Consider the following 14,147-nt stretch of genomic DNA (forward strand, 5'->3'; position numbering starts at 1 on the left):
TCCCTACTCTATGGCCCCTGAGGGTTCTCAATTAGACAGCAGAAAAGTGAGTAGGTAGTGCTGGACTTTCTTATTAGAAAACCTACATTGTTCTGAAAAGTTGTGTCATGGAAGTACCTGGTAATAAAAAAAAAACCCAGTAAAATATCACTTTATAGACTTGTCAAAGTTGACCACAGACAAGTTACCTTTTAACCAGAACTTTTTAAAGTCAGTCTACAGGGAAGGAGATACAACTCAGCAATGCGGATATTCGTTACCACTTCAGTAAACATTAATATTTTGTTTCACCTGATTGTTCCCTAACCGCAGGAACGAGGCCACCTTGTCTTCCCAAATAACACTCTTTGAATATATGTAAGACAGATAAGAAGAAACAATTTCAAGCAGTTCATTGTTTAACATTTCACCCATTTTGATGTCTAAATGTCACCGTCTTTTGCGACGGTGTTCCGGCGTTTCCTAGGAAATGGATGTGACAAGCGGCCCAAAGATGACATTATCTCGGTTTAGTCTTTGGAAGAGGGCATGGCGGATTTTGTTCTTGTGCAGCGAGATGCCTCGGAGCTCAGATTCAAATGGGAAGAAAGGAAAAGATCAAAGATAATCTAAGATAAAATAGACTGAGCTTAGAATATAGAGGAAGTCATTACTCTGTAAGTCCCCTTCACGGGCCAATATCGCAGCGCCACAGAAGTCAGGAAGCCATGCTGTGATCACCTTCCCCCCTCTGACAGGTAGATTGTGTTTTTTTTCTTAATGTTTTTTTCCATCCTGAAATCCTTTCCCTTTCGCCTCCGTGTGTTTAAGGAAACAAAAAGCTAATGTAAAGGCATGGAGTGTTATGAAGCATGAAGTTCTATGAATATTTATGCTGAACTTCACAAGTCGGCAATCTCTCTTATTTTCTAGACATATTGAGGTCAGCTTGCAGTTTTGACCCTGGACTTAGAGTGCAGTGCACAGGCCTGCCTCTTCCGAATGACTCTGAATCCGACGCTGTGCGGATATATGCCGGCCATTTTCAGTGTCGTTTTAAGAATATGGTTTTCTTATGTCATGGCGCTTCCCAAACCGGGCAAAGATACAACCAGTGTAGTAGCTACAGACCCATCACACTCAAGGCTGGATCTACTCTCTGTGGTGCCCCAAGGCCAGGTTCCCCAATGCACCCCTCCCCCCCCCACCCCCCCGGAGAACCGAGATCACTTATAAATGAACAAATGGCTTCTTTGCTCTACATTTAGCTCTGCTTGCCCAAAAAAACTCTCACTTGGTCCCTTATCTACACACTGCCATCTATTCTAAGCAAAAGAAGCTGCCTATAATATCCTATGTATAAACATGCTACAAAGAAGCAACTAAAAGTTAAAAGAAATCTTTGTAAACATTTTTTGGGGAATGCTGTGTGAATAGGACGTGATGTATGTGGACCTTGCTAAAGCATTTGATACAGTACCCCACAAACGTTGGATTCACAAACTTAAGTCTGTCGGTTTGGATGAAATTGTATGCACATGGGTGGCAAATTGGCTGCAAGAACAGACCCAGAGGGTAGTAATAAATGGGTCATTCTCTAATTGGGCAAAAGTCAGGAATGGGGTGCCCCAGTGGTCGGTCCGGGGACCAATCCTGTTTATCCTATTCATCAATGACATAGAGATTGGGATAGATAGTTCAATTTCCATTTTTGCCGATGATACAAAACTGTGTAGAAAAAATTTCCAAAGAAGGGCTACAAATTTAATTAAAAGGATGGAAGGCCTGAACTATGAAGACGCCTCCAGCAATTAAACTTATTCTCCTTAGAAAAGAGGAGCTCAAGAGGGGACTTTATTGCAGGGGTTTATTCACAAACAAACATGTTCGGCTGAGCCGAAGTTCAGAAGGTTTTCGACTCAGCCGATCCAACATCTGGATTGGCTGAGCCTAAGCTCCGGCAGCTCACTCACTGCCGTTCACCAGCTCCGCCCAGTTGTCATTGTTTAATGGCAATTCAGCGTCCCCAGGTCATTTGGGGACACTTATCTGTCATTACAACTAGGCAGAGTAAGCCCTGAGATCATTGCTGGCTCCGCCCAGCTGTCATTTGCGGGGTGAAAGGCCAGCCTTCGGCAGGCTGTTCTCCCCGCTTCAGCCCAGTCGAGCCGAAGCATATGCCTTCGGCTCGGCCGCCTTCGGCTGCTGTATGGGCTATAGTGAATAGCCCGTACAGCAGCCCTTCGGTTCGACTGAACTGAAGGGCTCCGGCGGCCGAAGAGAGCTGAAGGATCAGCCGAAGCTATGGCTGGATCCTTCGGCTCCTTTTTGAATAACCTCCTGCAGTCTTCAAATCCATCAATGGGGACCACAATATAAGGAACAAGTTGTTTTCACTGAGAACTGTATTGAGAACACGCGGACACAACAAGAGGTTAGAAGAGAGGGGGTTCAATCTTAGACTCCAGAAAGACTCTACTACTGTGCGAGTAGTACAAATGTGGAATTCCCTTCCACAGGCAGTGGTATCTTAGATAAGTTCAAGAAGCTTCTAGATGAGTTTCTTTAGTCACTAAATATAAAAGGATATGGGGAGTGCTTAAATACATGTATACAGGTGAAACTCGAATAATTAGAATATCGTGCAAAAGTAATTGCAGTCAGTGCTGCAAAAGGGGCCCAAACCAAGTACTGAGTACATATGCATGCTTGTACTTTTCAGAGGTCCGATATTGTTCTATGTACAATCCTTGTTTTATTGATTGCATATAATATTCTACTTTTTTGAGGTTGTGGATTTGGGGTTCTTGGGGTTTTCATGAGCTGTAAGCCATAATCATCACAATTATGACAAATCACGGCTTGAATTATCTTGCTTTGCATGTAATGAGTCTATCTCATATATTAGTTTCACCTTTTTAAGTTGCATTAGTGAAATAAATGAACTTTGCACGATATTCTAATCGAGTTTCAGCTGTATATACAGACACACACACATAGGCTGAATTGGACGGACCTTGGCCTTTTATTTAACCTTGCCTACTATGTTACATAACAAACATATAGGATTTATTTTCAAATTTAACTGCAAAGCTGGAAATCTCTGAAATCTTCTCGCTTTAAAAATGAAATAAAGCATCAGATCAGTTGCTAGCGGCAACACAGAAGGTTCTTAATTTTTTTGACACATTCATACAGGGGGCCAAATCTGTGTTGACAGGATGTAATGGTCAGTGTTATTCTGTTTATCTTCAACTCCGCTGAGCACAAGCTTCCCTCCTCATACCGCGCCTCTGCTAAGCAAGAAGCTATTTGGTGGAATACTGCACGGTTCACATTTAATCAGAGCGCCTTTTTAACACACAACCAGCCATGCACACCGCGCCACTTAATTCAACATAGATGTTCCGCCAGAGGCCTAATTGTAGCAACACGTCTGGGACTCCAGGCTCGTTTTACTGGGTTGGACGGTTTCATGTTGTGTTAGGGACGTATTCCTTGTCAGTTCTCGTCAGTTACAAAACTTGTAGTCAGTTTGTGATGCCTTACCCCGAAGAATGCGTTGGTGTGGCATCAAAATACAGATAACTAGTTAAACCGCAAACACGAAGTGCACATGCTTGCAGCAGCCTTTTTTGTAGACTGGTAATAATATGTCAATAACTGGGAAGAGGCACCTACAGTATAAAATAACATGGAGTTATATATTCACTAAAAAATAAAATGTGTTTTTACTGCTGCAACTAGTGTAAGTACCTGAATTTGACTTCAACCTCTTGCAATCATGTGCACAATAGAACTCTGGCTGGGAGAGGAAATGACAGCACCAGGAGCCATTCAGATGTGTTGCATGTACTGACGAGGCAACTTCCAGTAGGAGGAGAGAGCAGAGGAATGAGCTGATCATTCTGCTGCTACTCCCTTACTGTTCAATCACAGTTTGTAAGCAGGGAGGTGACCTTGCTGTATTGCTTTAACTGCTGTAGCGAAAAGTAATTCCCCAGCAGGCTGGAATGTGTAAATATCAGGACTGGCTGGAAAGAAATTACAATTTGTTGGCAGGTACAAAAAACAAAAACGAGGGAGCATGAAGCCAGATTTCAAAAAGCCGGGGGGCGGATAATGACTTGTAGTCCGGCTTTCTGATTGGCCGGCTTCCCGACCAATCGGGAAGCTAGGCGGCAAGTCATTACACGCTGCATGGCTTTCTGATGGGTCGGGGAGCCGGCTCCTTGCTCCCTTGTCACCCTTGATTTGGTTGAAAGTGATAGCACCCCTACTGCTGTGAAACACAGCCATATTCAGATCCATGGTGTAGTACTAAGGAAGGTATCTGATCTGTCTCAACTTCATTCTACAACATGGCAATGTCCCCAAACACATGGCCAGAATCATACAGAAATACCTGCAGCAAAGAGAACATTTGCCAAAAATAGTAGAGCCCCGATTGCAACATCATGGAGCCAATCTGGGAACACTTACAGAGACAGAAGCAAGTAAAATGACCAAAGTCTGCATAGAACTGTGGCAAAATCTCCAGGATGCTTGGAACATCCTACCGACAATTATTTTTCATAAACCGCATCCAAGTGTACCATGTACAAGTGTACTTAACAGAATTGCTGCTGTATCAAAGGCCAAGGGTTGATTTCATTCATTTCTGTTGACCGCCTGTCATTTCTGTTGACCGCCCAAATAATTTCTTCAGAGCAAGCAAGACTAACCCCAAACCTAGCTTATATCTAAAGCTAAACCTTCTTTTTTTTTTAATGATTCTGAATCGAGTTATCTGTGTCCCATTGGGGACATTTTCTTTCACTTCCTGTCCTGTAGACACAACAGGAAATAAGAGGACATCTCTGCAAAGTAAGGGGAACCTGCTCGTAAACAGTTGTAACCAGAACAAGCGTAGCCATTCGAAGATTTCCCTCTAATAAGTTAAAGTTGAAGTTTAATCTGATTTAATATTTTGCCGTTTTTGGTTCCTCCTTAACGTGCTAATTATATTTTTGAATAAAACCTTTCACTTTTTATGACATACCTTTTTTTAGATTCAGTGATGTCATCACTTGGTTTCTGTGCTTCTCAATGAATTTAGGCAGATCATTGCTGGTGGCAGGGGTCGGCAGGGTGCTGTACATATCTTCCTGAAAACATCGCAGTAACTTGCCTCAATACTCCTCTCAAAACCCCTTAGCCCTGGAGAAAACAGTTGCCTGGCTTGTGGGAGGAGTTATGCAAATACCAAAATGATGGTGGGCGCTCGTCTAGAGAAGTGGGTGTTTCTAGGCAAGCTGCATTTGCATGTAGACCATTCTAGGTAACGTCCACTTGTGATGCTTGCACGAGTTGAAATCCAATGAATGAAAAGGGTGGTCAGGGACAGTCAGATGGGGAGGGCTGGGCATTCTCCAGCTAGGAATTGAGGCGGGCTCTCTCTGGCTTGCTGCAGCTTCTAATGCACACTCTCAGACTCTTACAGTGTACAGTGAAATCAGCAATTTAGTATTTTCCTGGAGATGGCCTTTAGTTGTCTGTGATGGCACTGGGCAGATTTGCTCTCACTGTGGGTCCTAGTGAAACCCTGTGACATCAAGAAATAAGTTCACCAGAACAGGGCGGCACACACAGGCCTAACGGAGGTACTACCCTTTTCCCTATTGTACTACAAATACATTTTTTTCTCCTCTCTGTCCCTGCTGGATACATTTTTCCATCACTTCCTGTCGCTCTTATACCCTGCCACTAGGAAGTAAGAGAAAATCTCCCCACTGGAGAAAGAGTAAGCAATAAAAACGTAGGAGCATTTTTTAACTCATGCCCACTCTATACAAAAGTAAAAGCAAAGGCAATGATTGGCCATTCATTGCAACAGCTAGGACCACCCTGGTTGGCTCCAGAACAATTCCCTGTAACCAATAGCCATTCACCGTCACCCAGATTGCAGGTAAATTTCAGCAAATGTAAGTCTCTTCCAGTGCGGTGTACAACAGCACTCGATATCATGGAGGTTTGAAGTACAAAGTTGGTCCAACAATCTGCATTCTAACAGATTTTAGAAAATTCTACACAGGGGTGTCCCTAGCCTTTTTGCCGCCTGAGGCTGTTGTGTGTGGGAGGCAATTGCTGGTGGTGCATATTGGTGGGTAGGTGTGCTGGTGGTTCAGGTTGATGGGGTAGGTGGTGGATAGGTGAAGGGGCCTGCTGGTGGTGCATGTTACAGAGGGGGGAAGTTGCAAGGAGCTGGTCGGGATGCCAGCCAGAGCTTCACAGGTTGCTAAGAGCTCTGAGCAATCTGGGACACTCTGGCCACAAAGCGCCATCCTCCCACGTGAGCCTATGAGATGCCACCTGAGGCAACCACCTAGGGTTACCTGATTATAAGAACGGTCCTGATCCTACAAAAAGCTTGTACTTTACATCAAATTAAACCAATGTAGAACCTTTTGATTTTTGTTTCCAGGTTGCTTGCCTTATTCGTGTTCCCTCTGAGGTGGTCAAGCAGAGGGCACAAGTGTCTCCTTCCTCCACTACGTACCAGATGTTTGCCGCCACGCTGCACCATGAGGTGCGTTTTGATAATAGTTTGTAGAATTTCGGATAAGGCTGATGTACTAAGACCTATTTCTTGGCTGATCCAACATTTATCCAAGATTTTGGTGTCAAAGCAAAAGTGAATAAATAAAACTATACATTAGGGTGCAGCTCATCCCAACCTTAAGTGGACCTTCCAACTCAGTGGCAAGATTGGGTTTTTCAAGGCGCCCCCTTCCTTCCCTAAAACGGTGCATAAAAGAAACGTGGAAAGGAAAATATATATAATATAGTGACCTTTCCCTGACAGGGGCTGATGTCATCCTCCCTGCTTGCAAGATCCCTGGGCCCTATTCCTGCAGGGGCATTCCCCATCCCAAAGCTACGCATCACAAAGGGGTGGGAAATTCCCCTTCCAGAACTGATTGGGCCTGGAGGGGGGTGTCAGTGACAGTTTTGGGTGGACTTGGGAGAACCAAGCCCTAGCACTTCACTACATTTATGTAGTGTTTTAGGGAAGTCAATTTGAATAAGTGAACCTTGCCATTGAGGTGAAAGGTCCCCTTTAAAGAGACCCTATTACCAACTTAAATAATTGCAATAAAAAGCACAGAAAAAAATGAGTATTTTAAATGCTTACTTGCAGTGTTTTTCATTTCCATAGTTTTTGTACATGCCAAGTTCCAGACTGGGACACAATCTGGTCTAGAAATTATTAAAGAGACCCTGTCACCAACAACCAAAAAAATGCATGTAATAGCACATACAGATCAGGCATTTTAAATTCTTACTTGAAGTGTTTTTCCTTTCCATACATTATTTTTTTTCTCTTCCAACGTGCCTTTGAACTTGCTAGAAAATTTGACGACTCCAGGAAGAGTCAGTTCCCTAGGACTGCCCCTCCCTCCTTGCACATCATGGTCCTCTCCTATTCTGGGAGTATCTAATTACTGTCTGTGCTGTTCCAGCTCCCCTCACCCCCCTACATTAACCTTTTTATGTAGCTTAGGAGATAGGTATGTTGATTTTGTAGATGTTTGTAGACTATTGTATCTCTATATAACTGAGCAGAGAGCTGCTTGTGTCATAGACTTTGCATTCTTATGATGTCAGCTGTTGCCTTTATTTTGCAGGGTATAAGGGGTCTATATCGAGGGTATAAAAGCACAGTACTGAGAGAGGTAAGTCATTGCATTTTCATTCCATGATACAGTTTATTAAGGCTGGTGAAGTAAACTGTTCATTAACCCACGCAGTTGAATCTGATCATATGATGAAGAATATATAAGCAGCATTTATCCAAAATAAAAACTGCGTAGCAAATTAATCAGTAGGACAAGAGGCAGCCGAAGTCATATTCAAATCCCAGCCTTTCATGTAGTCAAGCTAGGAAGGCTGCTGCGTCAAAGCTTGGAGAGGGGTGCAGGGTATCTGAGCTGAGGGGGCAACAGAGGGGGATATACTAATGATACACTGCTAGGGGGTGCGAGGGAATCTGAAATGCTGACTTACTGCTGGGAGGGGAAGCAAGTAATGCTCAACTGCTGAATCAATACTAAGCAGGGGGAGCTAGACTGCTGAATCTTTGCTGGGAAGGGGAACCAGGGTTAGCTGAGCACTGCCAAGTCATTGCTCAGCGGGGAAGCAGGGTGAGTTGAGCTACTGAATACTGCTGTTTGCGGGGAGCTGATCTAATGAGAACAACTTGGAAGTCTTCAATGGTTCTGCTGTGAGGATGCATTTCTCTACAGTGCCTGCAGCTACAGAGGTTAGTGGGGACTTGTTTTAAAGCTTATTTACTGCTTGTTAAAACATGTAAATACTCAACTGTCCATAGCCTGGTTTTCTTGAAAACCAGCTCGTGGTTCAGCTTGCTAACAACCAAAAAGACAGATATATAAGTTTTCAGTGGAGCTGTTTTTTAAATAATCCAGAAGAGCATTATCCCGTCATGATTTTTTTAGCCTACCAAACACGTGTTTTTCCATCAGATTTCATCAACATGCGGATATAATACAAAGGCGTACAAGTCGCCCTGACTTACCCTAGACCTCAGAAATTAATGAATACATTTTCATGCCAATGAGAGGCGGTTTTGCATACTAACAAATGGACGAAATGACTAACTCCGGCCCAGCTCAGCTCTGTTATAAAAATCACTCTGACATATGTCAGCGGAGTAATTAATTTTCCAGCTGCGATAAAAAGATCAGAATGTGACCTTTCCGAGGTGTGTTCGCCTCACAAAATGGCAGCACTTTGTATGGAATTTAATTGGGGTCCTTTCTATTCTGTGTACTCATAAAGGAACCTTCAAAACTGATTCCGTATGAAATATTTGCTAATTTCCAGATAGCAGTCAGCGGAATGAAAACAATTATTGATATGGGAGATGAGGATTTTCTCATCTTGAGATAAACCTGCGCTTTGCTTATTAGGTAGGGGGTTGGATGCTATTTCTTGTTGATTAGGTCGGTGTATACAGTATTTTCTATTATTGAACAGCATTTTCATGCAAAGCAGGTAGGAAGCCATTGTATTTTTTTCCAAGTCTGCCAGGCTTGAGCTCTAAAGCAACTTTGTCTTTTAAAATAAAATTGCAAAAAAAGGTTCCCCCCTGCGAAGAAGACAATTAATAGCTCCCCCCCGCCCCCCCTTTGTCTGCGCCGCTGATTTCTTCTGTATTGAAGAGAACTTGATGCCCCGGAAGAATCTTTAGAATCTGCCTCTTCTTAAAGTCCTATGTGCCTGGTCACAATCTGCACTCGATGGTTCATTTGACTGTCTCCTAAAATCACTACAGAAGACATCAGTGACGTAGGGGTCATCTGGAGAACCCACTAAGTGTAGCAGGGCACCAGACACCCAACATTCTGCAAATGTCTGACTCTGAAGATTCTTTTAGTGGTGATGTTTTTCTTCATCACAGTGGAAATCAGAGGTATGGGCGATGGGAGAGGTAATAACTGTCTTCTGTGCAGGCTGAGCTGCTGAGAAAACAACTTAAACAACTTCAGTATTTCTGCTGTGAATGAGGAAGAATTGCTCTACAGTGCCTGTAGCTACAGAGGTCAGTGAAGGATTGTTTTAAAGCACATTTACTGCTTATTAAAATGTGTAAATACTTGACTATCCATAGCGTGACCAAAGGATCACTTTATTATTAATTAATATTTCTGTAGTGCTTTTCTCCCAGGGAACTGGGAGAAATCAAATCGGTTTTGGGGTAGATAGGAGGTGAGGCAGCCGTAATGGACCTAGAAGGGCAAATAAATCTAAAAGCATGCCTTTGGAGTGTGGGAGATAACCCACACAAGCACGAGCAGAACATGCAAACTACATTAAGTGTCCTGACTGGGATTTAAACCGAGGACCCTAGTTCTATAAGGCAGGACTAAACCACTGTGCTGCCCTAAGGTATCTTCAGACACTAGATTGCTGCTGACTGTTCATGTGTGTTCTGGCCGCTAAACGCTTATTCATACTAATGTTTTTAAACATTGATGTTTGTATTGGTTGAACCTGTCTGTGCCCATAGAGATTGGAGGGGCACCAGCCTGTCTTTGGGTAAAACAGTACTGTTCCAGAACATCCGTCATGGTCAATCCATTTCTTCCCCCGGTTGGCCATGCAGCATTTAAGGAGACAATGATGCAGAAACTTTCGAAATGATTTGGGTTTTCTCAAATGTTTCCCACTACTTACCTTCCTGCCCACACACACAGAGTGGGTGTTTTGTATTTGAACCAGTCAAGATTGCAAGTATTACTAAGTACTAGAACACTGTTAATTTAATGCAGGGAGTTAATATTTGGGCTCAGTAAATTTTAGTTGACATTGCGCAAAACTGGCTTGATACCATTAAGCAGCATAATTGCAACTTTAAAGGATGGCTTCAAACTCCAGAAACAAGTGTTTTGCTTCCCATATAATGGATGATTACACCAGGGCCGATTCTGAATTATTTAGTTTTCATTTTACGCTTCTCTTAATTAGGTCTTATAATGTAACAAAAAGGTTCACACAGATTAGCTGGAGTTGAATTAAAGTGTCAGTAACACTTCTCTGGTAATTGCATGGGAACACTTTGACAAATACAGTTGTGCAATTACTGAAGACAGAGACTCGAATGATCTGAATCAAAGCAATATCAGGTCGAATTCTATTTTTCAAGCAAATGGAGATTTTAGAAATAAAATGAGGACAGCGGGGTTTGTTAATTTAAAAGTACAGCACTGGCCAATCACTGCGATACGTAGTATACAAAACGTGTAAAGATAATTTTTTTTTGTGCACTGATGCATATACCTGTGTGATCCACCTGCACCTGCTGTGCTATGTGGCTGCGCAGCATAAGGAAAGTCTTTATTGAAATACATACACTGCCTGGCCAACAAAAAAAGTCGCACACAGTATATTGTTGGACCACCTTTTGGCTTTGATCTCGGCATGCATTTGTCTTGGCATCATTTTGATAAGCTTATACAATGTCACAACATTTATTTCCCGTCCAGAGTTGCCTTCATTTTTCACCAAGATCTTGTAGTGATGATGGGAGAATTGGACCGCTGCGTAAAGTCTTCTCCAGCACATCCTAAAGATTCTCAATGGGGTTAAGGTCTGGACTCTGGTGGCCAATCCATGTGTGAAAATGATGTCTCATGCTCCCTGAACCACTCTTTCACAATCTGAGCCCGATGAATCCTGGCATTGTCCTCTTGGAATATGCCCAAATGTGCCATCAGGGAAAAAATCCTTTGATGGAAAAACCTGATCATTCAGTATATTCAAGTAGTCAGCTGACCTCATTTTCTGGGCACATAACGTTGCTGAATCTAGACCTATTATCCAATGGAAGCCTCTTGCCTATTTGCTTAGTGAAATCTCCATTTTGGTGACCTCAACCCTGAACTTTCTTTCTATTGTAAGTTCACCTATGGACCTCCACCTACCACCCATCGGCTCATAATGCAGGCACTCCTACAAGTCTGTTTTAAAATGTTAGCTAAATTAAAAATACATTATAGATATTTAAAGGTATACATACACAAATTTGGTTAGTCTGGGGTTATTTATCTAATGCAGCCAAGATGGCTTAGTGGCCAGTTCCAGCAATGGGATCCTGGGTGCATTTCCTATAAATCATTTTCTGTTCTTTTCAACATATATAGCCATTATAGAGGGAATAGATGAGGCCACATGGAAAACAAATAATTTTGGAAATTTTGTGTCTTAGAAATGGTACAGCACAAACAAATGCAGAAAAATATACTGTTGAAGTCTATGAAAGCCATTTAAACAGGCATATTAGTGAAAAATCACAAACTATAGATACAAAGGCCTCTGAAGTGCAGAAGGCTGGTGATTTGATTTGGTATTTGAGTCCAAAGTCAGGGGAAAACTCAGAGGAGATGGTAAAAGAGAATATTCGCATTAGTATTCCAACATGGACCAAGCCCTACATCCCAACCCCATAACGTAACTATAGCAATAGCAGTCTACGCAGCTGCTAGGGTGCCATGGTGTGAAAGGGGTCCCACTAGGAACTTGGTTGAGATGTTTTAAACATAGAAAATGAGTGTGCATGTGAAGATAACATGCATCTAGTACTGTATCGTTAACCCTGATCTGTCATTAATCACAGATCTCCTTTGCTCCCACACCCCCATCTACAAGTAGATGTAATGCCTTCAGAGCTGCTAATCATCCTGGCAAGCACTCTGATATTACCTCTGTATGCCTAAAGTCAGCAATACACAGATTTCTCTCTATAGCCCTCTGGGCTGACTGAGAGAAAAACACTTGATCTCCCATCCTCACTAAAAAGTGCACTGACTATGCTGAGAGTTCTTCTGCTACCTGTGCTTGATTTAGATGTACTTTATGTTCAAGTCAATGACACCCGTGGCTGCCTGAATACCCAAACAGTGACTGCATCTGAAATATGCAGTCATTGTTCAACCAAATAATTCTCCACCTGGCTCAGTCGATTTTTTTAAATTGACTTTTGCTGAACCGGGTGGTGTTTGCAAGGCCACCCACAGCTGGAATTTCTCACTGAATTGGCCGAAATTCAAGTTGTGTATGGCCAGCTTACCTCTATCCCCTCGTTCCAATACTAAAAACCATGTCTTGGTTCCACTTTAATATAAAGTTACTTTCCAAAGCTATGAGCCCATTGATCTAAATTACAATCTTTTTGGCTTGTGCATTCCTCTGATTGGTCAAATAATTCTGCCCTTTCGGGTGGAGGGGGTGGGGGTGGGGGGACGGATGACATCTGTCAGAATAGCATTGTCCTGGCTTCATGGGAAAAATAAGTTTATGTTTGGAATTTTCCCATTAAACAAATGTTGTAAGTTTTAAGCAGTTATCTTAAATAGACACTATTATTAATCGGAAATTTTACACAAGAGGAAACCAAGCTCCTTGTCTAATCAGCGTATTTATTTAACCGTTCGCCGTAATCATCAGGACCAGGGCATACCTTCATGTTTAAGTCCGACAGATAGACTTTCCACGACAACAAAGGAGTGAATTAAAAGGAGAGATTTTATCAGCTTAGACCTCAAAAGCCACCTGTCTGTTTTCTTTCAATAAAACATTGTGCTTTTGTCCTCATGCAGCTTATTTTGTAAAATGGATTAAGGGTGTAGTACAGTCCCGAGTGATGGCAACTGTGAAAGAGCAATTTCTGGGTTTCAGACTTTATTCTTCGATAAGTTGAGTATTACGTTGTGTTCCTTTGACAGTGGTTTATGGATGTGTTGAAGGCCTAGCCATACGTATCTTACTACTGCTGTGCAGTTTTAGAAAAAAGAAAGACCTTATTTGTGAAAAAGCACTTAAAGCAAACCTGGACTGTGCCCATGCAAGCCAAAGCAACAGGTTCCCTTTAAGGCCTCCCCAGCAGCATATACTTGCTTATTCTTTGCTCCCCGGCTTCCCTGTTCATTGAAGTGAAGGAAATACCTCGTACTTTGAGAAAAGAGAGCATTTGATAGGGCTGGTAAGTGGCCCAGTGCTGTCACATGGGGGAAGAAAGAGTCCTCAGCCCTGTCTAAGCAGCTTTTCTTTTCTTCCAGTGGCTAAATGGAGTGGTGGGGAAGTAAAGGAGAGGTCAGTATTTATTCCTAGGTAGAGAGACAATAACGTGACCTTTAAACTGTATGTACAGTAAACCCATTTCAACCAGTTTGGGAATATAATACTCCTCACCAAACTCTACGATCGGTAGGTGGAGTTAAGAGGAAGTCTGTGATTCTACCTCCAGGTGATCATTTGTCTTCTGCATTGCCACTCTCCCTGTGCATGCTCCAGTTGCCATCTTTTAGGAAGCCATGAACTTCCTCTTTTCCTCCTAGCTAGCTACCCCACGAATCTCTCTTCATTGGCTTATGGGGCAGCTCCGCTGTTAATAACCCTTATGGTGAATTGCCAGCCAATGCATTCTAAATTTAATGCATACAAATTTTGGGGTTACTGACACTTTTTTATTTCCTTTTTTTTTTTTTTTTATATCCCTCCCGTAAAAAAATAAAAAATTGCCAAAGCACTATTCACCATAGGGCATTGACCTCTTCATCTTCCTCCATTCCTACACCACCACTTGTCTTTCAGGTTGAATGACAATG

At 42.5% G+C, this 14,147-nt stretch overlaps 1 protein-coding gene across 1 annotated transcript in view; it reads left to right on the forward strand.

Moving 5' to 3' along the window:
* SLC25A26 (solute carrier family 25 member 26) overlaps positions 1 to 14,147 on the forward strand; it is a 112,350-nt gene that overhangs the window by 16,110 nt on the left and 82,093 nt on the right. Inside the window, exons 4-5 of the mRNA XM_018554608.1 lie at positions 6,443 to 6,547; positions 7,647 to 7,694. Of these exons, the coding sequence (XP_018410110.1) occupies positions 6,443 to 6,547; positions 7,647 to 7,694 (153 nt within the window). The remainder of the gene's footprint in view (positions 1 to 6,442; positions 6,548 to 7,646; positions 7,695 to 14,147) is intronic.

This window comes from Nanorana parkeri, unplaced genomic scaffold (genome assembly GCF_000935625.1).
Source record: "Nanorana parkeri isolate BGI_ZX_2015 unplaced genomic scaffold, ASM93562v1 scaffold9, whole genome shotgun sequence".
Lineage (NCBI taxonomy): Eukaryota > Metazoa > Chordata > Amphibia > Anura > Dicroglossidae > Nanorana > Nanorana parkeri.